This window comes from Anomaloglossus baeobatrachus, chromosome 10 (genome assembly GCF_048569485.1).
Source record: "Anomaloglossus baeobatrachus isolate aAnoBae1 chromosome 10, aAnoBae1.hap1, whole genome shotgun sequence".
Lineage (NCBI taxonomy): Eukaryota > Metazoa > Chordata > Amphibia > Anura > Aromobatidae > Anomaloglossus > Anomaloglossus baeobatrachus.
The window spans coordinates 17,860,641-17,886,851 of NC_134362.1; the positions used below are offsets into that span (position 1 = coordinate 17,860,641).

Here is a 26,211-nt window from a genome sequence, read left to right on the forward strand (position 1 = left end):
TTCTGCAATGCTTCCAGGCGGAGGTTCCTGCAGCTTTCCTCGCTGTCCTGCCCCAGGATTTTGCAGCACTCACATTATATTAGCTTTATATAAAGCAAATGCTTCACGGAGCGTATCGCTATTTATTTAATTTATTGGTGCTCATCATTTCTGGCTTAGGACGGGAGGAGACTTCTTTTGGTCGTCTAAATGTTTCCTTTTACCTTTTTAATATGCAGCATCTCCTCCAGACTTGCCCTCGGCGAGTTGTATAAGAGAACACTAGAATATACATTGTATTAATGATATCGTGTAACCGCTTCCATATATCTTTATTTTCTCAGGTCTCCTTCCTGTTCTCAGACCGCGGGATCCCTGACGGTCACCGGCACATGAACGGCTACGGCTCTCACACCTTCAAACTGGTCAATGCCAAAGATGAGCCAGTCTATTGTAAATTTCATTACAAGGTCAGTCCTGGTAGTTGTTGTGCATGTTATGTAGACAATGCAGGATTTATAGTGTTATTTGGTGCAATATAGAACGTTACCTACACGGGGCTTACAGAGGCTGCCCCCCTTTTGTACAGACCTCTCAGCCCTCATGGGTTACCTTTTTTTGAAGCGCCCCCCCTACTGCCCATGTGTACTGACTATGAACACTGGACTCATCTATACCTCCCAATGTGGTGGCGGTCATGTGCATCCTCTTCTGTATATCGCAGAGTATTCGGAGCATGCACAATTACTGACGGCAAACTATCAGTGCCAGTAAAGCTGTTAGCCGGGGGATTTAAAATGCAGCTTTGGAGTAGGCAATGGGGGAGTCTATGGGTATCATAAATTTTAGGCATTTTTAGAGTTTTGATTTGAAAGTGACCAATCTACATCAGTTATTGAAGTGATTTTAAAGGTTCACGAGCCTTTAAGGGAGTGGCTCCAAAAAAATCCTCCATAGTAAAATAAAAAAAAAATCCTTATTTGACATATCACATTAGTAAACTTCTTTTAGGAGTCCTCCCCAACGTCTGATATACCATATCTTTCAGTATATAAGACGCACCCTAGATTTAGAGAGGGGGGAAAGGAATGGGGATTCATCACCCAATCCAGTGGTGTCTTACTGGGAGCGGGCGGTGGTGGAGCGGGGTCACAGGAGGCAGGGGCAATGGTGGAACAGAGCGATTCTGCGGGTGCTGTGCTGGGGCTGCAGGCCGAGGGGGGGGGGGGTGGGGGGGGGGGGGCTTCGCTATGCTGGGGCTGCAGGTGTCAAATAGCACTTTGAGTTGGCGTGTGTGCAGATGCAGCTCTCAGCTCAAGATCCCAGGCCCAGTGATTTCCCAGCAGCGGACTTAAGGAAAATGGTGCCTGGAGGTGGCGCGTGTGCAAATGAGATCTTGAGCCGATAGCTCCATCTGTGCACACGCCAACTCCGGGCGTCATTATTTTGAAGTTCACACCACCAACATTTTCATGATTTGCGCCCACTGCCCAAATGCAGCGCCTGCTGCCCAAATGCAGCGCCTGCTGCCCAAATGCAGCACCCACTGACCAAATGCAGCCCCCAATGCCCCAGCACAGCGTCCGCAGCATTGCTCCTGTGACCCTCCACCCCCCCCACCCTTCCACCATCTCTGGTAAGCAATATTCAGATTATAAGATGCGCCCCTCGTTTTCCTCCCAAATTTTTGGAAGGAAAAGTGGGTCTTCTAATACGAAAAATACGGTATCTCTCTACGCCTGGTCCTTGGTTTTTGTAATAGGGCTTGTTTTATCAGTCTGCACTGTAAACTATTAAGGCATGGTGGTCACAGACCCTGCATCTTGCAGTGATGGGCAGAACTTGGTCACCTGGGTCCAAAAAGTAGGAGGGTTTCCTGTGCCAGCTAACCAGTTTTGGTCAGTGGGTCTAGGTGGTAAGGATCTCTAGGGTCCAACAGCTGTGGCCACCACAGATCCCGAGGCTCTGGAGCTACAAAACTAAATGTAATGACCGGCCCCTATGTGCATCACCACAACTGATGGAGATAGAAGTCCTCTACTTGCAATGGGTCGTAGTCCGATTTATTCCTTGGAGGAATGGACACCAGTTTTAGGTCTCTAGATGACCACTAGTCTTATTTTGCTGGGTGTTTCGCTAAAGGCCACCTCCAATCCTACAAAACCTATTCTGGTGCTGTTGACCCAGGCACAGCTGATGGGTCACACATGATCGTGCCTGACCTGAATCTTCCCTACGTCTCGGATATTTATCATCTTCCTCCACAGACCATGTCGCTATAATGGGTTTTCATGTGTTCCTTTCAGACCGATCAGGGCATCAGGAATCTGACCGTGGAGGAGGCCAACCGCTTGGCAGCTGCGGATCCGGACTATGGAATCCATGACTTGTATGAAGCCATTGCCAATGGGAACTTTCCTTCCTGGACCTTCTATATCCAGGTCATGACATTTCAGCAGGCGGAGAAATACCCATTCAATCCTTTTGACTTAACTAAGGTTAGTATCCTGTGCAATGCCAATGTAAACCGAGCTCATGTGGTCTGGATGGTTTTCACCCCCGTGCTCTCTTCTTTCAGATCTGGCCTCACAAGGACTACCCCCTAATTCCTGTGGGCAAGCTGGTTCTGAACCGTAACCCGACCAACTACTTTGCAGAAGTGGAGCAGATTGCCTTTGATCCAAGTAACATGCCTCCCGGAATAGAGCCCAGCCCGGATAAAATGTTACAGGTGAGATCAGGGATGAGGTTTCATTTCTCACTGGTTTCTTTCCAAAATTTTGTGGCTAGAAAGAGGGCTCCAAAAGCAGTCGTTATCAGACAACACTATTACACCCTCCCCCCCCCCCCCTACTAAAAAAAAGGGAAATAAAACAATAAAACAAAAAAATAAAATTGTGCATTCCCATAAGTCCCATGCCCCTGTCGGGTAGTAATGCCAGAATATAGAGTATGCTACAAATGTGTATACAAAGGTCCTTTAAAGTGACCACTCCCTATGGTCCCTGAAGTGAAAGGTGGGATTATAGCCTCTGATTTGTAAAGTAGACCACCCATTAACGATTAGGCAAAGAATGCAAAGTATGTAAAATCAATGTCAAAGTCCTATTATTGTCTTACGGGTTTAAGGGAACCTGTCACCGGATGTTTATAATACACCCCTAACGGTCGGTGCGGAGCAGACTGGTCGGATGGGCGTCTCCGTTCTCCGGGTCCGCGTCTCCTCTTTCGGCCATCTTTGTCCTCCTTCTGAAGCTAGTGTGGATGACGCCTTCTACGTAATCTACACTAGCTGACATTGAGGTCCTGCGCAGGCGCACTACAATACTTTGCTCTCCCTACTCAGAGCAGATCTGCGCAGGACCTCAATGTTGGTTGGTCTAGTTGATGTAGAACGCATCATCCACACTAGCTTCAGAAGGCGGAGGACGAAAGAGGAGATGCAGACCCGGAGATGCCCATCTGACCAGTCTGCTCCGCACCGACCGTTAGGCGAGTATTATAAACATCCGGTGATGGGTTCCCTTTAAACTTGAGGACCTGGTACATTACGGCAGTATATGCAGCACATTAATTTCTCCTGGGACTGCTCTCTTAGGAAACTAAACCTCCAATAACCAGGGGGTGCCCTCAACCAAATGCAGGTGTAACAATGGCTGATGCAGCTGTGTATGTTTTATATGTGCGGAGTGGACATTACTGCAGTGTATAGCATGGCATCAGTAAAGACTATTTACCTGCAGATATCCAGAAAAAAACTATTTACAATGCAAGCTTCTGCACCGTAGATGGACTCCTGCATCATTATTAGGGTATGTGCGCACGTTGCTTTTTACCTGCTTTTTTGCTGCTTTTTCTTCTGCGCTGTTTAATGCCAAAATGGATGTGTTCTTCTATTCAAGCAAAGTCTATGGGAATTTGGGTTTCTTGTTCACACTATGTTGTTCAAAATGCTGCCTTTTTGTGGCAGAACTTTGGTCAAAAACTCAGCTTTTCAAAGAAGCAACATGTCAATTGTTTTTGCCATTTGGGTTTTGCACTGCAAAGCTGAGTTTTTGACCAAAGTTCTGCCACAAAAAGGCAGCATTTTGAACAACATAGTGTGAACAAGAAACCCAAATTCCCATAGACTTTGCTTGAATAGAAGAACACATCCATTTTGGCATTAAACAGCGCAGAAGAAAAAGCAGCAAAAAAGCAGGTAAAAAGCAACGTGCGCACATACCCTTACTCTTGCTCCGCTCACTTCTGCATGTGACGGTGGCAGGTGATGCCACAACTACTGACATCTGCTGATCTCGTGCATCCTGGCAGAGCGGAGCACGGCATAGAGTATCCCGATGCTGCAAGAAATTCGTCACGCAGTATATTGGGATGAAGTCGACCTCTACATTGTTGATTAAATACATTTTGGTTTTTCTTCTCTCAGGATAAATCTTCTTCTAACCTTAACTGTCTCATGTTGCAGGGCCGACTCTTCTCCTACCCGGACACACACAGGCACCGCTTGGGAGCCAACTATCTCCAGTTGCCTGTGAACTGCCCCTACAAGGCTCGTGTGGCCAACTACCAACGGGACGGACCCATGTGCTTCTCTGACAACCAGGGTATGTGTGTGTGCATACACTTTCAACATGTGCTGGGAAGGGTGACACATCCCTTCTAAATTGCAAATGCTGATGTCAGCTAAGTGCATTAAATGAAACCTGTCAGCAGGTTTTTAGACACCCCACAACTCACCCCCCCCCCCACCCCCAAAAAAAGATAGTCTTCCTCAACATCTCATGCAGGCGCTGTAATTACCGGGGATGGCACATTGACTGTAACATTCTAATGACGTTGGAAGAGCCAAACTATCCATCTGCACATGCACCGCCCCCAGGAATGACGCCGCTGGCGCGAGATGTCAATCAGAGGAGTGACCTGTCAATCACTGGCAGGGGGTCAGGAGATGGACAGGGGGGCTCGAGTGCACCAAGTGCAACCCAAGCCCCTTGCATAAGAATTCGCCAATGGATTCTTAGACAGCAAATAATAATAATAATATTTATTCATTTATATAGCGCTATTAATTCCACAGCGCTGTACATACATTGGCAACACTGTCCCCATTGGGGCTCACAATCTAAAGTCCCTATCTGTATGTCTTTGGAGTGTGGGAGGAAACCGGAGGAAACCCACGTAAACACGGGGAGAACATACAAACTCCTTGCAGGCAGTGTCCTTGGTGGGACCTGAACCCAGGACCCCAGCGCTGCAAGACTGCGGTGCTAACCACTGAGCCACCGTGCCGCAAAGACACGATTATGTAATCTAAGCTGTGTAAGCAATCGTCACAGGTACTTTACTTCTTTAGGACTTAAAAACCTGCTGACAGGTCTCCTATAATTTACCTGGAAGGTGTCTGACTCCCTTGTAGCTTGAAGGCCCAATGTGGTCACCAGTGACGAGCCGCTGACTAAAGGTCCTAACTCGCATGGGTGGATCTGTCGGCTTATTATGCTTTCCAGTGTAATAGAAGCATATTACAGCTGCCGGTCTGGTGCATTCATGTGTGTGGTGATGAGTGTGCCGCTCTGCCCATCCCCCCCCCCCACCCCTTTCTGTAGTGACTGAATGATAACATATCCACTATTATCCCTCATAAATTCACTTGACTCATTGATTTTATTTCTTTTTGGGGGGTCTACAAGGAGTCTTGATTATTAGCCATAATATGCTGCCCTTACATGGGGCTGATAGATCCACATTAAAGGGAACCAAACATCAGGATTTTCGTGTATAAGCTGCAGCCAGTGCAGTGCTGGCACTATCATGCACAGTGTGTACATACCATCAGAGGGCAGCTCTGGTGTTTAGGCAGTGAAATACAACTTTATAAAGTTTGAAATTTCGTGCACTTTTTGATTGACGTGTGCACCTCTGCAGATAATGTCCGGGCGGGTTATGCAGGAGTTACCCGCCCCCCCCCCCCCCCCCCACCAGCCTGTTCCTCCCTCTCTCCTGATGTCCGGGTGGGGTATGCACGTGTTCCCCGCCCCCCCGCGCCGCCTGCAGAGGTGCACACGTCAATCAAAAAGTGCACGAAATTTCAAACTTTAGGCAGTGAAATACAACTTTATAAACACCCGAGCTGCCCCCTGATGGTATGTACACACTGTGCATGATAGTGCCAGCACTGCACTGGCTGCAGCTTATACACGAAAATCCTGATGGTTGGTTCCCTTTAACTGTAATAATCAGCTCTGGTTATTGGTACTTCTCTAGGGTCTGTTCATACACTGCAGATTTTCTGTCTCGATTTGCAGGTATAAACACTTAGCATATTAGTAGCTGTAAAGCCAGTGAGATTTTCCAAAATCTCTTCCACACTGCAAAACAAAAAAAAATAAATTTTGAAATCCAAAACAGAAATTGACCTGAAATGGAAAATTGTCATTGTATGCTGCGGATTCCACCTTGTGCAACATGCAGGATGAAATCCACAACAAACCTGCACAGGCTATACATATCCAAACCAGGGGGGTGGGTTTGGGTGACCGGTCTGACTTATGTAGATGATATGTATATAACTAATAATAATATTTCTTTATCGTTCCTTTGGGAGACCCAGACCATGGGTGTTTAGCTTCTGCCTCCGGAGGACACACAAAGTACTACACTTAAAAGTGTAGCTCCTCCCTCTGAGCTTATACACCCCCTGGAGAACCGGATCTAGCCAGTTTATCGCTTTGTGTTCAGGAGGCATACATCCACACATGCATTCTCATCTGATTTCTTTGATTTTTGGAAAGAGTTGAAGAAAAGCGGGTCCATGTTGGACTCCCGGCATGTCCCTTCTCACCCCACTGTGTCGGTGGTGTTGTTAAGGTTGATTTCCAAGGCTGGAGCCTTACATGCCGCGCTCCTTCACCATCTCTCATGGGCTCTGGCTTGAAGTGGGAGCCAGCACGGTCTCCATGCCTAGCAGGAGACCGGTCTCCATCCGCAGCCCTTCAGGACCCTGCTGGACCGTAGCACTCATCCCCAGGGACCTGGCCCTGTGTCTCGGCAGCTAAGTACCTGAGACGTTTATGTATGGGGGTCCCTGTGCTTTATTGTTTGGGGAGAGTGTGTTTGCTGTGTTTTTTGACATTTCCGGCGGGTTCTCTAGCTGTCGCACGAGAACCGCGCCGATGGTGCCTGCTCGTCGGCTTCGCCGCTCAAATTTAGGCCCCGGCTTCGCCGGAGGCCTAGTTTCTGTTTCACTGCCCTCGCATGTCACTTATGCAGAGGGACAGGCTCCGCCCGGCGGCCGTTCTGCACAGGGGAGGGACACTCCCCATTGCTGTGCGTGTCTCCTCCCCTGTAGGTTTCTATGGCCCTCCAGATCCCGCTCTTCAGAGCAAAGTCCCGCCCCCTCTCTTCGCTCCGGCGGCCATTTTCTCAGAGATTCACTCAGACGCTGGTCTGCGCTCTGCATCCCTGCTGGGTGCTGTGTTTGGAGGTCCGGGCTTTGGGATCTAGAGGGCACACAACACCGCTTCAGCGGTCTGGTAAGCCACAACCTCTGGTTGTGGACCTCTGTATATACACTCTGGGGTTCATTCTCTTGCAGAGCCCCCACTCCAGCAGCATGTCTCACACGAGGAGCAAGGCTCCAAAGCTTTATTCAGTATGCACTGCATGTAAGCTCCTGCTGCCTGAACCGAGCATCTATCCACATTGTGATGCCTGCTCTAACCTGGCGGTGCCACAGCCTGGAGTCTCACCCCCAGTGGTCTCTCAGGCTGCTCCTGTGGCTGAACCCCCGGCTTGGGTAGAATCCTTTTCTAGGTCTATCTGTCTTATGCTGAGTCCATGGGACTTCTGTCCAGGACTTTGCTGAACATGCATCAGCCCCCTTCACAGGGTGCCTCTGCTGCTAGGGGTCTCTCAGGACCGGAGCTCACAGAGGATCCGCCAGTATCAGAGGAGCAACCCTCTCTTGCAGAAAAGCACCAGTTTACCTCGCCTAAGAGAGCAAAGAGTGTTCTTTAACCACTCCAGTTTTCAGGCCACTGTGACCAAGCCCAGGGCCTGTCCTGACAAACTCTTCCCAAAGCGTGGTTCTGATGACTGCCTTCCCTTTCCACCTGAGATGGTCGAGTGGGCTCAATCCCCAAAGGTAGACCCCCCCCCCCCCCCCCGGTGTCTAGACTCTCAGCCCGGACCGTTGTGTCGGTGGCTGATGGCACCTCCCTTAAGGATTCCACTGACCGCCAGATTGATCTTCTGGCCAAATCCGTATATGAAGCGGCAGGTGCCTCGTTCTCCCCGACTTTTGCAGCAGTGTGGGCTCTCAAAGCCATCTCTGCTTCTCTAGAGGGGATGCATTCCCTCGCCAGGGAATCTATGCCCGAAATGGTTGCCTTAACTTCCCAAGCTTCAGCTTTTTCGTCCTATGCCATGTCTGCCATGCTGGAGGCTTCTCACCGCACTGCGGTGGCTTCGGCTAATTCCCTCGCTATCCGCAGGATCTTGTGGCTTCGAGAGTGGAAGGCAGATGCTTCTTCAAAGAAGTACCTTGCTGGACTCCCTTTTGCTGGATCCCGGCTGTTCGGTGAACAACTGGATGACATTATTAAGGAAGCTACTGGCGGGAAGAGTACTTCCATGCCACAAACTAAAACCAGCAAACCTGTCCAGGGTAGGAATCAGTCGAGGTTTCGCTCCTTTCGTTCCTCCAACTGGTCATCCTCTAAGCCCTCGGCCTCGTCCACTAACTCAGCCAAGGACCAGAAATCCAACTGGCGCCCAAAAGCGCGTCCACAGAAGACCGCAGGAGGTGCTGCCGCTGAGGCAGCCTCCTCGTGACTGTCCGCGCCAGCAACGTCCTTAGTCGGTGGCAGGCTCTCCCACTTTGGCGACGCGTGGTTTCAACACGTCTCCGATCAGTGGGTGAGGGATATCATCTCCCACGGCTACAAGATAGAATTCTCTTCCAGCCCGCCAAACAGATTTTTTTTTCTTCGGCGCTCCATTGGGAGACCCAGACGATTGGGTGTATAGCACTGCCTCCGGAGGCCACACAAAGCAATTACACTAAAAAGTGTAAGGCCCCTCCCCTTCTGGCTATACACCCCCAGTGGGATCACTGGCTCACCAGTTTTCTGCTTTGTGCGAAGGAGGTCAGACATCCACGCATAGCTCCACTGTTTAGTCAGCAGTAGCTGCTGACTATGTCGGATGGAAGAAAAGAGGGCCCATATGGGGCCCCCAGCATGCTCCCTTCTTACCCCACTTGCGGTTTGTAAGGTTGAGGTACCCATTGCGGGTACGGAGGCGGGAGCCCACATGCTGTTTTCCTTCCCCATCCCCCTGAGGGGCTCTGAGGAAGTGGGATCTTACCGGCCTCCAAGCCCTGAGGCCGGGCTCCGTCCACAGACCCATTGAACCTGCTGGATACGGAGCTGGGTACCGTTCAGGGACAAGGCCCTGCAACTTTCAGGTACTCTGTGTCCCCGTACAGACAGGCACGCACACGCCAGACTTGCTGGGTGTGTTAGTGCGCCGGGGACAGTAGCGCTCCACGCTGGGGTTTGAGTCACAGCAGCTTAGCTGTGTGGATTAATGTGCTGGGAACTACCGCGCCGGCCACTCTCGGAGCGGCGGCGCGGCTGGGACTTGTAGTGCGCCGGGGACTTAGCGCCGACCGCGCTTTTACGGCGGCGGCGCTTATAAATTTAGTCCCCGGCTTTTGCGGCCTAGCTCCGCTTCGTTCCCGCCCCCTCCCTGTCAATCAGGGAATGGGACAGACGCTGTGCAATCGTCAGCGCCGAGGGCTGGAGCCTTATTTACATGCTCCAGCCCTCTCACTAGGCACAGTGGGACGCAGGTTTCCCGCTTTTGGTCTGAGCACGCCCAGGGCCCGCCCCCCCCTCCACAGGACGCCGGCAGCCATTCCTGCATGCAGTCTGGCTGGAGGACGGACACAGGCTCTGGGAGACCCAGACTAGGGATTTCTGGCGACCACACACCCGCGTTAGCGGGCGGTAAGCAGCACATTAGTGCTGGCCCCACTAGTGCCACAGTGTGTATTGGTGTACTTTTTCCTGTACCAGATGTGTATATATATATATATATATATACACTGCACTGTACGGTCGCTTCTTGGCTGTATACCCCTATATTGCTCTGAGGAGACAGCAACATGTCATCCACAAAACGCAAGGGTGCCAAGGCACGGGCTGTATACTCTGCTTGTACAGCATGTGGGGCTAATCTACCAGCAGGCTCCAACGACTCTCATTGTATGCAATGTTCAGTCCCAGTGGCACTTCGGCAGCCAGAGCATATGGTGGTGGTAGCCCAGGCTGAGACGCCTGTGAACCCTGCCCCGGTGACGGGGACAGAATTTGCAGTCTTTGCTGATAAAATGTCTGTGACTATGACAAAAATCCTGGAGACCTTGCAGTCCAGGCCAGTTGCTCAGACCATGGACACCGCTGCGTCAATGTTCCCAGGTCCCCCTCAGTTGGAACTAATCCGTACTTCAAGGGGGTCCCAGGCATCACAGGCTGAGGGCTCTGACTCTGATGACAGTCCCAGGCCGCCTAAGCGAGCTCGCTGGGAGAGACCCTCCACGTCATCACGCGGGTCAGGGTCTCAGAGAAGGGTCTCTAGATGATGAGACAGAGGTGGGTGATCAGGAGTCTTGTCCTGACACCGCACTCAATTTGGATACGCCAGATGGTGACGCCATGGTAAATGACCTTATAGCGGCCATCAATAGGCTGTTGGATATTTCTCCCCCAGCCCCTTCAGCAGAGGAGGCAGCTGCCCAGCAGGAGAAATTCCATTTCCTGTATCCCAAGCGAAAATTGAGTACTTTTCTGGACCACTCTGACTTCAGGGAATCAATCCAGAAACACCATGCTTATCCGGACAAGCGTTTTTCCAAACGTATGAAGGATACACGTTATCCCTTTCCCCCTGACGTGGTCAAACGCTGGACCCAGTGTCCAAAAGTGGACCCTCCAATATCCAGGCTTGCAGCTAGATCCATAGTTGCAGTGGAGGATGGGGCTTCACTTAAAGATGCCAATGACAGACAGATGGACCTTTGGTTGAAATCTGTCTATGAAGCTATTGGCGCGTCGTTTGCTCCAGCATTCGCGGCCGTGTGGGCGCTCCAAGCTATTTCAGCTGGTCTGGCACAGGTGGACTCTTTCTTAAGTCCAGCAGTGCCGCAAGTGGCGTCCTTAACTACGCAAATGACTGCGTTTGCGACCTACGCTATCAATGCGGTACTAGACTCTACGAGCCGTACCTCAATGGCATCCGCCAACTCTGTAGTTTTGCGCAGAGCCTTGTGGTTAAAAGAATGGAAAGCAGATTCTGCTTCTAAAAAATGTTTAACCAGCTTGCCATTATCTGGAGACAGACTGTTTGGTGAGCAATTGGCGGAAATCATTAAACAGTCCAAGGGTAAGGACTCTTCCTTACCCCAGCCCAGATCAAGCAAACCTCAACAGAGGAAGTGGCAGTCAAAGTTTCGGTCCTTTCGTGGCTCGGGCAAGCCCCAATTCTCCTCGTCCAAAGGGACTCAGAAAGAGCAAAGGAGCTCTGATTCCTGGCGGACTCACTCACGCCCCAAGAAAGCAACCGGAGGTACCGCTTCCAAGGCGGCTGCCTCATGACTTTCGGCCGCCTCCCTCCGCATCCTCGGTCGGTGGCAGGCTCTCCCGCTTTTGCGACATTTGGCTGCCACAGGTCAAAGACCGGTGGGTAACAGACATTTTGTCTCACGGGTACAGGATAGAGTTCAGTTCTCGTCCTCCGCCTCGGTTCTTCAGAACTTCCCCACATCCCGACCGAGCAGATGCCCTTCTGCAGGCGGTGCATTCCCTAAGAGCAGAAGGAGTGGTGGTCCCTGTTCCTCTTCGGGGACAAGGTTTTTACTCCAATCTCTTTGTGGTGCCAAAAAAAGGACGGCTCATTCCGTCCTGTTCTGGACCTAAAACTGCTCAACAAGCATGTGAACGCCAGGCGGTTCCGGATGGAATCCCTCCGCTCAGTCATTGCCTCAATGTCTCAAGGAGATTTCCTAGCATCAATAGACATCAAAGATGCTTATCTCCACGTGCCGATTGCTACAGAGCACCAACGCTTTCTACGCTTCGTGATAGGAGACGACCATCTTCAGTTCGTAGCTCTGCCATTTGGTCTGGCGACAGCCCCACGGGTGTTCACCAAGGTCATGGCGGCAGTGGTAGCAGTCTTGCACTCTCAGGGACACTCTGTGATCCCTTACTTGGACGATCTACTTGTCAAGGCACCCTCTCAGGAGGCATGCCAACTCAGCCTGAACGTTGCACTGGAGACTCTCCAGATGTTCGGGTGGATCATCAACTTCTCAAAGTCAAATCTGTTACCGACCCAATCACTGACGTATCTTGGCATGGAGTTTCATACTCTCTCAGCGATAGTGAAACTTCCGCTGGACAAGCAGCGGTCACTACAGACTGGGGTGCAGGCTCTCCTTCAAAGTCAGTCGCACTCCTTAAGACGCCTCATGCACTTCCTCGGGAAGATGGTGGCGGCAATGGAGGCGGTTCCGTTTGCGCAGTTTCATCTGCGCCCACTTCAATGGGACATTCTCCGCCAATGGGACGGGAAGTCAACATCCCTGGACAGGAAAGTCTCCCTTTCCCAGACGGCCAAGGACTCTCTGCAGTGGTGGCTTCTTCCCACCTCATTATCACAGGGAAGATCCTTCCTACCACCATCCTGGGCGGTGGTCACGACAGACGCGAGTCTGTCAGGGTGGGGAGCAGTTTTTCTCCACCACAGGGCTCAGGGTACGTGGACCCAGCAGGAGTCCACCCTTCAGATCAATGTTCTGGAAATCAGAGCAGTGTATCTTGCCCTACTAGCCTTCCAGCAGTGGCTGGAAGGAAGGCAGATCCGAATTCAGTCGGACAACTCCACAGCGGTGGCATACATCAACCACCAAGGGGGGACACGCAGTCGGCAAGCCTTCCAGGAAGTCCGGCGGATTCTGATGTGCGTGGAAGCCACGGCCTCCACCATATCCGCAGTTCACATCCCCGGCGTAGAAAACTGGGAAGCAGACTTCCTCAGTCGCCAGGGCATGAACGCAGGGGAATGGTCCCTTCACCCGGACGTGTTTCAGGAAATCTGTCGCCGCTGGGGAAGGCCGGACGTCGACTTAATGGCGTCCCGGCACAACAACAAGGTCCCAACCTTCATGGCACGGTCTCGCGATCACAGAGCTCTGGCGGCAGACGCCTTAGTGCAAGATTGGTCGCAGTTCCGGCTCCCTTATGTGTTTCCACCTCTGGCACTCTTGCCCAGGGTGCTACGCAAGATCAGATCCGACTGCAGCCGCGTCATACTCGTCGCCCCAGACTGGCCAAGGAGGGCGTGGTATCCGGATCTGTGGCATCTCACGGTCGGCCAACCGTGGGCACTACCAGACCGACCAGACTTGCTGTCCCAAGGGCCGTTTTTCCATCGGAATTCTGCGGCCCTGAACCTGACTGTGTGGCCATTGAGTCCTGGATCCTAGCGTCTTCAGGATTATCCCAAGGGGTCGTTGCCACCATGAGACAGGCTAGGAAGCCCACGTCCGCTAAGATCTACCACAGAACGTGGAGGATATTCTTATCCTGGTGCTCTGCTCAGGGAGTGTCTCCCTGGCCATTTGCATTGCCTACATTTCTTTCTTTCCTGCAATCTGGGTTAGAAAAAGGTTTGTCGCTCGGCTCCCTTAAAGGGCAAGTCTCGGCGCTATCCGTCTTTTTTCAGAAGCGTCTAGCACGACTTTCTAAGGTACGCACGTTCCTGCAGGGGGTTTGTCATATCGTACCCCCGTACAAGAGGCCGTTAGATCCATGGGATCTGAACAGGGTACTGGTTGCCCTCCAGAAGCCGCCCTTCGAGCCTCTGAGGGAGGTTTCACTCTCTAGACTATCACAGAAAGTGGCTTTTCTGGTAGCGATCACATCTCTTCGGAGAGTGTCTGAGCTAGCAGCGCTGTCATCCAAGGCTCCCTTCCTGGTCTTCCACCAGGACAAGGTAGTGCTGCGCCCCATTCAGGAGTTTCTCCCGAAGGTGGTATCCTCTTTTCATCTTAATCAGGATATCTCTTTGCCTTCTTTTTGTCCTCATGCAGTTCATCGCTATGAGAAGGACTTACATTTGTTAGATCTGGTGAGAGCACTCAGAATCTACATTTCCCGCACGGCGCCCCTGCGCCGTTCGGATGCACTCTTTGTCCTTGTCGCTGGTAAGCGCAAAGGGTCGCAGGCTTCCAAGGCCACCCTGGCTCGATGGATCAAAGAACCAATTCTTGAAGCCTACCGTTCTGCTGGGCTTCCGGTTCCATCAGGGCTGAAGGCCCATTCTACCAGAGCCGTGGGTGCGTCCTGGGCATTACGACACCAGGCTACGGCTCAACAGGTGTGCCAGGCAGCTACCTGGTCGAGTCTGCACACTTTCACCAAACATTATCAGGTGCATACCTATGCTTCGGCGGACACCAGCCTAGGTAGAAGAGTCCTGCAGGCGGCAGTTGCCTCCCCGTAGGGGAGGGCTGTCTTTGCAGCTCTAACATGAGGTATTTCTTTACCCACCCAGGGACAGCTTTTGGACGTCCCAATCGTCTGGGTCTCCCAATGGAGCGCCGAAGAAGGGAATTTTGTTACTTACCGTAAATTCCTTTTCTTCTAGCTCCTATTGGGAGACCCAGCACCCGCCCTGTTGTCCTTCGGGATTTTTGGTTGTTTTTCGGGTACACATGTTGTTCATGTTGAATGGTTTTCAGTTCTCCGACGTTACTTCGGAGTGAATTTGTTTAAACCAGTTATTGGCTTTCCTCCTTCTTGCTTTTGCACTAAAACTGGTGAGCCAGTGATCCCACTGGGGGTGTATAGCCAGAAGGGGAGGGGCCTTACACTTTTTAGTGTAATTGCTTTGTGTGGCCTCCGGAGGCAGTGCTATACACCCAATCGTCTGGGTCTCCCAATAGGAGCTAGAAGAAAAGGAATTTACGGTAAGTAACAAAATTCCCTTCTTTTCTCTCAACTCCCCCCTGCTCCAAGGCCGCCGCCTTCTCACAGGCCGTGGCATCCTTGCAGGCCAACGGAGTAATTGTACCGGTTCCCGCCCGGGAACGGTTCAGAGGTTTCTACTCAAATCTCTTCCTAGTCCCCAAAAAGGACGGTTCCTTCCGGCCCATCCTGGATCTCAAGCTTCTCAACAAGCATGTTCAGGTGCGGCATTTTCGCATGGAGTCTCTGCGATCAGTCATTGCTTCAATGACCAAAGGGGATTTCCTGGCATCCATCGACATCAGAGATGCCTATCTGCATGTGCCAATTGCAGTTTCACACCAGCGTTGGCTACGTTTTGCAATCGGAGAAGATCCTTTCCAATTCGTGGCTCTCCCCTTCGGGTTGGCCACAGCTCCTCGGGTATTCACCAAGGTCATGGCAGCAGTGGTTGCGGTCCTGCACCTACAGGGGTTGGCAGTGATTCCTTACCTGGACGACCTTCTAGTCAAGGCTTCATCCAGCGCGGACTGTCAGCGGAGTGTCTCGCTCACTCTCTCTCCACTCTAGCTCAATTCGGGTGGCTTGTCAATCTTCCCAAATCCACTCTGACTCCGACCCAGAGTCTCACGTACCTAGGGATGCAGTTCGAGACTTTGCCGGCAATTTGTGAAGTTGCCCTTAGTCAAACAGCAGTTCCTCCAACTGGCGGTGCGCTCTCTGCTGAGGCCCCGCCGTTATTCCCTCAGGCGCCTGATGCAGGTGCTGGGTCAAATGGTGGCGTCAATAGAGGCTGTTCCCTTTGCCCAGTTCCATCTGCGTCCTCTGCAGCTGGACATTCTCCGCTGTTGGGGCAAGCGGCCTTCCTCCTTACACAGGTTAGTGGCTCTGTCGCCACAGACCAGGAGCTCTCTTCAGTGGTGGCTTCGGCCCCTCTCTCTGTCCCAGGGGTGCTCCTTCCTGGCCCCGTCCTGGGTGATCCTCACCATGGATGCCAGTCTTATCCGGCTGGGGAGCGGTATGTCTCCACCACCGAGCACAGGGCACTTGGACTCCATCCGAGTCAGCCCTCTCGATCAATGTGCTGGAAACCAGAGCTGTGCTTCTAGCTCTCCTAGCTTTTCACCACCTGTTGGCGGGCAGGCACATTCGAGTCCAGTCAGACAACGCGACAGCGGTTGCCTACATCAATCACCAAGGCGGGACACGCAGCCGCCTGGCAATGTTGGAGGTACAACGCATCCTTCAATGGGTGGAGGACTCAAAGTCCACCATATCCGCAGTCCACATCCCAGGCGTGGAAAACTGGGAGGCAGATTATCTCAGCCGTCAAACCGTGGACAGTGGCGAGTGACTGAAACACTGCCGGGTGCAGGGACCAATCTGCCGCAAATGGGGCACTCCGGACGTGGACCTAATGGCATCCCGTCACAACAACAAGGTCCCGGTTTACGTGGCTCGCTCCCACGATCCTCAGGCCTTCGCCGCGGACGCTCTGGTTCAAGACTGGTCCCAGTTTCGTCTGTCCTACGTGTTTCCCCCTCTAGCTCTCTTGCCCAGTGTCCTGTGCAAGATCAGAATGGAGGGCCGTCGAGTCATCCTCATTGCGCCGGACTGGCCCAGGCGAGCTTGGTACCCAGACCTGCTCCATCTGTCCGTAGAGGTGCCGTGGCATCTCCCGGACTTCTCTCACAAGGTCCGTTTTTCCGCCTGAATTCTGCGGCTCTCAAATTGACGGCGTGGCTCTTGAGTCCTGGATCTTGACGGCTTCTGGTATTCCTCCGGAAGTCATCTCCACTATGACTTGGGCCCGTAAGTCTTCCTCCGCCATGATCTATCACAGGACTTGGAAAATTTTCCTGTCCTGGTGTCACTCTTCCGGCCATCCTCCTTGGCCATTCTCCTTGCCGACCCTTCTGTCTTTTTTACAGTCCGGTCTGCAGCTGGGACTGTCCCTCAACTCTCTCAAGGGACAAGTTTCAGCTCTGTCAGTGTTGTTCCAGCGGCGTCTCGCCCGGCTGGCTCAGGTCCGCACCTTCATGCAGGGCGCGTCTCACATCATTCCGCCTTACCGGCGGCCCTTGGATCCCTGGGACCTTAATTTGGTTCTCACGGTTTTGCAGAAACCCCCCTTTGAGCCTCTTAGGGAGGTTTCTTTGTTTCGTCTTTCACAGAAAGTGGCCTTTCTGGTGGCCATAACTTCCCTCAGGAGAGTCTCCGATTTGGCTGCGCTCTCTTCGGAGTCACCTTTTTTTGGTTTTTCATCAAGACAAGGTGGTTCTCCGTCCGACTCCGGACTTTCTTCCTAAGGTGGTCTCTCCTTTCCACCTTAACCAGGACATTACCCTACCTTCCTTTTGTCCGGCTCCTGTTCATCGCTTTGAAAAAGCGTTGCATACTCTGGATCTGGTGCGTGCTCTCCGGATCTGTGTCTCGCACCGCTGCGCTTAGGCGGTGCACCTCTCTTTTTGTGCTAACCACAGGTCGGCGTAAGGGCCTCTCTGCTTCTAAGCCGACCTTAGACCGTTGGATTAGGTCGACCATTTCGGACACCTACCAGTGTTCTCAGGTGCCTCCCCCGCCAGGGATCAAGGCACATTCGACCAGAGCTGTCGGTGCCTCTTGGGCTTTCAGGCACCAGGCTACGGCTCAACAAGTCTGTCAGGCTGCCACTTGGACTAGCCTGCATACCTTTTCGAAGCACTACCAAGTGCATGTTCTTGCTTCGGCAGATGCGAGCTTGGGCAGACGCATCCTTCAGGCGGCTGTCGCCCATTTGTGAAGTTAGGCTCCGCCTACTTCTCAGTTTTCTGTTTATTCCCACCCATGGACTGCTTTGAGACGTCCCATGGTCTGGGTCTCCCAAAGGAACAATAAAGAAAAAGAGAATTTTGTTTACTTACCGTAAATTATTTTTCTTATAGTTCCGTATTGGGAGATCCAGCTCCCTCCCTGTTGCCTGTTGGCAATTTCTTGTTCCGCGTGTTTTCACCGGCTGTTGTCGTGGACAGAGTCTTCGGTTGTTCCGGCTTTTGCTCTGTTTTACTTGTGGGTGGCTATTCTCCTTCAGCTTTTGCACTAAACTGGCTGGGTCTGCTCACCAGGGGGTGTATATGCTCAGAGGGAGGAGCTACACTTTTAAGTGTAGTACTTTGTGTGTCCTCCGGAGGCAGAAGCTAAACACCCATGGTCTGGGTCTCCCAATACAGAACTATAAGAAAAAGAATTTACGGTAAGTAACAAAATTCTCTTTATTAATATATTTACTATTTTTTTTTTTTTTTTTTTTTTTTTTTTTTTTATTATAGCCGGAGCTCCAAATTATTACCCGAACAGCTTCTCTGCTCCGGACGCTCAGCCTTCTGCCCGAGAATGCAAGTTCCGTGTGTCCGCAGATGTGACCCGCTATAACAGCTCGGACGACGACAATGTCTCCCAGGTGAGGAGGGGCGGCATTATATCGGTCAGCAGGATGCATATGTGCTGCTACTTTTACCCTCATGCTGTAGTGAATGGTTGAATTAATTTCCAGGTAAATCTGACATTACTGTAAAAAATGATGCTCTGATTGGGCACCACACCTTGCTGTGGATTTCATCTGCCTCCAGAAGCCACCCTGGGACTTTGCAATTAAAAACTATGGTCCGTGTGTGGTTGGATCCTATGGATATAGGAGAGGACGCATTTCCCCAATACACGCAGACAGCGGCCTCAGAGGTGGATCTGATCTGACCGATTATCATTGGAGCCTTTTCTAATACTTCAAGAGACGCTGTGCTCTCGCAACTGAGCTCTTATGGTCCCATTGATTCCTATAAGGCTATGTACCTGCAGATTTTGCCGCAGAAAACCTGCAGATTTATCTGTATTTTTCTAGGTAAATCCGCAGGTTTTAGCAAGTACAGACACTCCCCATGTTATCCTATGGTACATGGGGAGTTTCTGTGTCCATGCTGCGGTATGTGCGGCTGCGGAATATGCTGTGGATGTCCCGCAGCCGCACGTAATTGCATGTCAACTATTCCTGTGGAAATCCCGCCTCTCCACTATGGAGATAGAGGCCGGGACTTCCGCAGGGAAGTCGCACGAATGTCCGCAGGTTTACCGCAGATATTTCGCTGGAATTCCGCAGCTATGGATAGCTGCGGATTCCGGGGAGCAGCTGCGGGAAACCTGACATACCTGCAGGTGCAATCTCCCATGAGAACATAGCCTTAGTCTACTGCCTCCTACTGATACTATGGTGAAATAACACGTGTGGAGTCGGTTTCTGATTTGATGCTTATTTTTCCCCCTTGCAGGTCTGTGACTTTTTCAACAAAGTGTTGAGCGAGGAGGAGCGACAGAGGCTGTGCGCGAACATCGCTGGACACCTGAAGGACGCACAAGTGTTCATCCAGAAGAGAGCTGTGAGTATAGACCGTCCCTGCCGTACTTATAAAAGCGCAATTCTGAACTAATTACAAAGGGTAAAATCCATTCGGACTTGTGTGAATACTATAACCTGGGCCTTTGTCTCAACAGAGGTTGGATTACTTCTGATTGTAGTCAGTAAATTTACTGAATATTCTGTCAATGTTGTTGTAGGCCACCTCAAAAATCTACCTTTGGCCCAGTGCCCACGCTGTGTAGTTTTGACACGAATTTTCAGAAATCTGCAGCAAAATCTGCATGTCCATTGTTAAGCCAGCAAAGTCTATGAACTCAGAAGTGCTGTGCCTATGTTGCTTATTTTTCCCTTGTGTATTTGGTGTAATTTGGGACGCCTTAGGCCCCCATCACTTGTCAGTGATTCTGGCACGTCTGTTGCAGTTCTTATATGTACTAGAATCACTGACCTACGCAGACCCGTTAAAATCAATGGGTCTGTGCACACATCTGTGATTTCTCACTGACCGTGTGGTGCACGCACGTGTCTGTGTGTCTCGTACGGAGACATGTACATTTTTCTCCGGCATGACTGATGTCACATTGACCACACTATGGTGTGATCCGTGTAACACCTACATTTGGAATAAAATGCTTTTTATACTCGCCTGTCTCCAGCGATGCTGTCTGCGGCTGCTGCGGTCTCTGCTTCCGGGCTGGCTTAATGTGCTCATGCATATTCACTGCACCGCTGACTCGGGAGACAGCAGAGCCTTAGATATCTCCACTGCGGACAGCAGCAGCATGGACAGGCGAGTATAAAAGTCCATGAGCTCCGTGTGTTATCACGGATAGCCCATAAAGAACACACGTGTGCCAATTGCGGCACACGGAGGGACACATGCATCTTTAACATGTCAGTCAAAACCAGACGTTTTTCACTGACATGTAAGAGAGTCCTTAGCGAATTCTCACACTTTTATATTTAGTGTATTTTCTCACCCATTTAGGACTACAATCCCCAGCACAGGTCTTGTGATTCAGGACGACATCATAGGCTTATATAAAGCTGCTTTTCTGGTCACAAGTTGGGCCTCAATTTGCAGCAGTAATATGGATGATAAACTATGGTCGCTTTACAGTCGTGTAAACCTTGATCTAACAGGCTTGGGTCACAGCTTTCTATAGTTGAGCCATGTATGGTTACCCAGTGCTGTGTTTGCATGCATTTAAGCTTAGCACTGTGTAATCTGTTTGCCAGTAGATGGTGGTTTTTTTTTTTTTTTTTGTTTCTCCCCCCCCTTCCGCAAAGCTGATGCGGAATCACTGGGGGGGGGGGGGGAATTAAAAGGTGTATGTCAAGAAACCCGGCCCGTGTGTTAGCTTTGTTGTGCAATTTCAGGAAATAAATTGCCACAATCGTTTCTAACTGCTGTAGCTAAGATAACACTTGCAAAATCTGCAGTTTGGCAGAACAGAGACTCTGTAACCCACTTATCCGGGCTGATGGGGATTATATGGATGGTAACCCCCTAGAACACTGCAAACTAGAGATGAGAGAATTGCTCCAACGCTCCCGCGACCCCCGGCTAGGATCCCGATAACACTCCTCCTGATTGCTGGAATCCCCTGCACCTCTTCTGATTTGTAGGCCTGGTGCAATAATTGTTGTGGTGTGACTTGTGCATGCCTCCGCACTGGGCCTGGTAATCATGGACGTGCCTCGATTCCAACAAATACGAGATGGTCTGCAGGGCTTCTGTCCGGAATCCCCTGGGTACTCGTGGCCGCTGGACCACGGGAATTGATTTGCTCATCTGTACTATAACTTTTAATTTAATCAGCATTATTGCCTATGAAACCTGTTCTATCTGAATGGCTGCAGTGACCTTAAAACACATTACTTGTCGCCGCTGCCGCTGAATTATTTTTTTTTTTTTTTTTTTTCCCAGGTGAAAAATTTCTCTGATGTTGATCCCAAATACGGTGGCACTATTGAAGCTCTGCTGAACAAGTACAATGCAGAAGGCCGCACTAAGGTAATCCTCCCTCCTGTGACTAGTCAGGGCAATGCTTTGTAAATGCTGCCTTAATTTAGTGATCAGGGAAGTCTCTCCTATAAAACAAAAAAGCGCTTCATCCTAAATTATAGGCATCACATGGGTGTTAAGCTGCAGGCAAATAATCCCATTAAGGCTAAATGCACGGTTACCGAGCCACACGCCCTCCGTCACTTAGCCTTCTGTCTTGTCACACAACTCCAGTCAGTGAGGTGGTGGTAAGTGACAAGATGTGGCTGCCATCTGCACGTGACCACTTTTAGGCTATGTGCGCACTAGACCGTTTTACCCACGGTTTTGCCGCGGAAATTTCTTGAGACAGATTAGAAATCTTTCTGAAGACATTTCCCAGCAAAACCTATGTGTTAAAAAAAAAAAATAGCTGTGCGGATTTTTCTCAAGAAAATTTGTTGAGAAAATTTTCTCGAAACTTTCTTGAGAAAATGAGCATGTTCATTATTACCTGCGGAATACCCCCGGAATTTCTATACTTGCATGTGTCAGGAACAACCTGCGGAAAATCCGCGGTGAAATCGTGGTAAAATCGCAGCTAATCCATGGTAAAAACGCATGATTTGGTGCGGTTTTTTTCCCGCAGGTGTGGAAATCTTCAACTCCCAGAATGTCTCTCAAAGTTTCTTGAGAAAAAGGACATTTCTAGTGCGCACATAGCCTTAGGGTACATGTGCACAATCGGAAACCACTGCCTCCAGGACGCGGCAGGTCCTGACCTGCGGGGCGGGGAGACTCGCAGCCCCGCAAGAGATTGCAGCTGCTTGTGCACACGATCAGGGTGCGGTGCGGTCTTTCGCTTGTGTTATCCCTATTGAGGATGCTTGCAACTCTACAGCAAAGAATTGACACTTGTGGCTCGGGAAAGCCGCACCGCAGGTCAGTTTTTGCTGCTTGACACACACACACACACACACACACACACACACACACACACACACACACACACACACACACACACACGGCACGGGATTTCTAGAAAACCCATCCTCTGTGCTTATACTTGAAATCTTGGATGCAGCTGAAGCATGATGCGTCCAAACCTCTGCTAACACTGATCGTGGGCGTGTCTGGAAATTAACGCACTGGTTCAATGTAGGATTTTGGTGATCGCCCCTCCATTGCCTGACATCGCTTGGATTGGGCTACATTGCAAATGTGATCAATAAGATAAAAAATTGCATAACTTCAATAAAAGATTTCACAAGATGGGTCATTGACATCAGATCGATGGGGGTCCAATACCTGACACCCCCGCAGATGAGGTTTTTGGCCCCAGCAACGTCCGGATGTTGACAGTGATAATGAGGCAAAGTATACATCTGTTTAAGGTTTAGTGGCCTTTCCCAGTTACTGCAGGTCCGCTCTTATTCATTTCAATGGTGGCTAAGCTGCAGTACCCAGTAATGGCCATTGTATGGTGTGTGGCGCTGTCTGGCTTCGGTATATGCTTGCATCCAACTGCGGCTAGAAATAAAAACTGCCCATGTTGGGGGGGGGGGTCTGTGTCAGACCCCATCAATCCTATCAATGAGCGATCCTGTCACATCAAAAGCCTGGAAAACTCCTTTTAATATAAATAGTAATCTATATTTATTTTATTTATTTTTTTCTTTTTATACAGAAAGTTGTGAAGACCTACACCCAGCATTCCTCCTACACGACTGCAAAGGACAAGTCCAACCTGTAGACCAAGTCTTCCTCCAAATGATCCGTCCACAAGATTTTACCTTCCGTTTAATTGTAGCATATTGCTTAGATAAGACAATATCGAATGTACTGCAATTCTTGGACTCCTCGTTACTAATTCTTTAGATAATATAAGCAGATTAATACACGAGCAAAGCTGTCAAACGCTTAAGCCGATCACACAATGGAAGTATATAGTAACTTCTAATACGGTGTAATTGTCAGTGCGGCCATTGATTGGTATAGTCTAGAATCAGCGTGATTGAGTCCAGGCGGAGGATCGATCGATCGGGGCGCTGCGCAACTCGCAGTTTTTATAATACTGACATTTCAATAACTTTATTAATCAGCACCTCGTCTACATAGTGTGCCTTCACTAATTGCAGATTAATACGGCGACAATAATTGCACTTAAATGAAGTTTTGCAGTCAATGACCCTCGGGTCACAAATCTCATGGGAAGTGTAGTTCACCAGGGCTACATACACTTAGCTGGTGGAATCTGTCGGTATATGGCATCCGTCCTGTTTGATGGGCCAGTTTTCTGTAACTGGAAAGGCAATGTCAAATGGAAATTATATTATAATTGTGTTTTTTTTACAATAAAACCCATATGCAGTTAAAATGTGTATCGATTAGGTTTTTTTTTTTTTATATCCCCCCCTATATAGGTCCTGTATAAGAAACGGGATAGCCAAAGTGACGTTATATCCACAGTATGGTTAATGTTCTAACCTGCACTTTGCCAACCATGCAGCCTCTTGATAGATCTTATGATGTCATTAGGATATGGTTCCTAACAAGGGGTGTAAGTACAATAGGTGCGGGGGTTGCAATCACTGCCGGACCCTTAGGCTCCAGGGCTCGGGCATGTGCCCACGATTAGTGTTTGCAGCATTTTGGATGCAGTGTGTATTCGCTGCGTCCAAGATGCTGCGATGTACAGTACAAGCATAATGGATGTAATTTGTAGAAATCCCGTGCCCACTGTGAGTGTGCTGCCCGCAGCAAAAACTGACCTGCAATGTGGCTTTCCTGAGCCGCAGGATGTCAGTTGTTTGCTGCAGAGTCACAAGCGTCCTCTCTAGGGAGACTGCAGCCCCCCCAAACCCTGATTGTGGGCACGGGCCACTGTGGTCTTCTATGAAAGACTTGCAGCCTGGCAGGTCAGGACCTTCCGTGTCCAGGACGCAGCGGTTCCTGATCGTGGGCACGTACCCTTAGGCTGCTTTCACACATCCGGTAGGGACAGAGCCGGCCAGTCTGGCTCTAAAACCTATACAACGGATGCGGCGAAAAAAACGCATCCTTTGCATAATTTTTTTTTTTTTTTAAATGCAGCCCGTCCGTTTTTTGCTGGTTGCGGCACGCTATGGAGCATGCGCAGTGGCAAAAACCGCATGCGGTGGCCGGATGTGGTTTTTGCCGCATCTGGCGTCCATAGGCATGCATTGAAAAAATGTGTGTGTGTGTGTGTGTGTGTGTGTGTGTGTGTGTGTGTGTGTGTGTGTGTGTGTGTGTGTGTGTGTGTTTCTTTGTCGCTCCATTGGGAGACCCAGACAATTGGGTGTATAGCTACTGCCTCCGGAGGCCACACAAAGTATTACACTTTAAAAAGTGTAACCCCTCCCCTCTGCCTATACACCCCCCCCCGTGCATCACGGGCTCCTCAGTTTTATGCTTTGTGTTGAAGGAGGCACACATCCACTCATGCTCCCATTTTAGTCAGCAGCAGCTGCTGATTATATCGGATGGAAGAAAAGAGGGCCCATAACAGGGCCCCCGGCATGCTCCCTTCTCACCCCACTGAGTCGGCGGTGTTGTTAAGGTTGAGGTACCCATTGCGGGTACACAGGCTGGAGCCACATGCCGTTTTCCTTCCCCATCCCTTAGGGGCTCTGGGAGAAGTGGGATCCTATCCGGTCATCCAGGCACTGGGACCGGGCTCCCTCCGCAGCCCCTGTGGGATTCTGACGGACAGGAGACTGAGTATCATCAGGGACAGGGCCCTGCATCTACAGGTACTCTGTCCCCTTGGGGACGGTGCATGGAGCACTTTGGCCTCAGACGCTGCAGCGACTGCGGTGTTGGTATGAGACCGGGACTACCGCGCCTGCTTGCCGGCCGCGGTTTTAACTTTAGTCCCCGGCTTTTGCGGCCTAGTGCCTTAAACTCCCGCCCCCGGGCCTGCCAGTCAGGGGTAAGGGCGGGACGGTCGGTCTGACGCTGACAGTGAGGGCTGGAGCACACTTCGCTGTCCTCCTCCCCCCTCACTGATCACTCTGGGGCACCAGATTCCCGCACTTTTTTAGTTACGCCCACGGCTCCCTCCTCCCCTTAGAACGCCGGCAGCCATGTTTTAAGCACATTCTGCCGGTGGAGGACTTCTGGCTGCAGCTCTGGGAGACCCGAGGCAGGGAATCTGGTGGCCACACACCGCTTGAGCGGTTGGGAAGCCGGTGCTGGTCCCCCTAGAGTGCCGAACTGTGTGTGTGTGTGTGTGTATATATATATATAATATATATAATATATATATATATATATATATATATATATATATATATATATATATATATATATATATATATATATATATATATATATATATATATATATATATATATATATATATATATATATATATATATATATATATATATATATATATATATATATATATATATATATATATATATATATATATAATATTATATATATTTTTATATATATATATTATATATATTTTCGGCTGTACTGTTAGCTTGTGGCTATATATCCCTCAGTGATCTCCTGGGAGACAACAGCATGTCGTTCCCAAGGAGCAAGGGTGCCAAGACACAGGGTTATTTTGCAACCTGTACCTCTTGTGCGGCTATGCTACCTGCAGGTTACACCTACCCTCACTGTGAGCAAGGCTCGGGCCCGGTGGCACTCGTTCAGCCGGAGCCTGGGGCACTGGTGGGACCCTCGGCCCAGGTAGAATCGCCGGCTTCCCCTGTCCAGGTGGCAGGGACAGAGTTTGCAGTTTTAGCTGAGAAACTCTGTCACTTTCACAATCCATGGCTCAG

At 50.3% G+C, this 26,211-nt stretch overlaps 1 protein-coding gene across 1 annotated transcript in view; it reads left to right on the forward strand.

The window, feature by feature from the left end:
- The window catches only part of LOC142255180 (catalase), a 35,861-nt gene extending 12,089 nt beyond the window's left edge, over nucleotides 1-23,772 (forward strand). Inside the window, exons 6-13 of the mRNA XM_075326662.1 lie at nucleotides 324-449; nucleotides 2,286-2,477; nucleotides 2,558-2,710; nucleotides 4,448-4,586; nucleotides 18,323-18,453; nucleotides 19,316-19,423; nucleotides 21,335-21,421; nucleotides 23,079-23,772. Of these exons, the coding sequence (XP_075182777.1) occupies nucleotides 324-449; nucleotides 2,286-2,477; nucleotides 2,558-2,710; nucleotides 4,448-4,586; nucleotides 18,323-18,453; nucleotides 19,316-19,423; nucleotides 21,335-21,421; nucleotides 23,079-23,144 (1,002 nt within the window). The 3' untranslated portion in view covers nucleotides 23,145-23,772. The remainder of the gene's footprint in view (nucleotides 1-323; nucleotides 450-2,285; nucleotides 2,478-2,557; nucleotides 2,711-4,447; nucleotides 4,587-18,322; nucleotides 18,454-19,315; nucleotides 19,424-21,334; nucleotides 21,422-23,078) is intronic.
- Nucleotides 23,773-26,211: the final 2,439 nt, after the last annotated feature.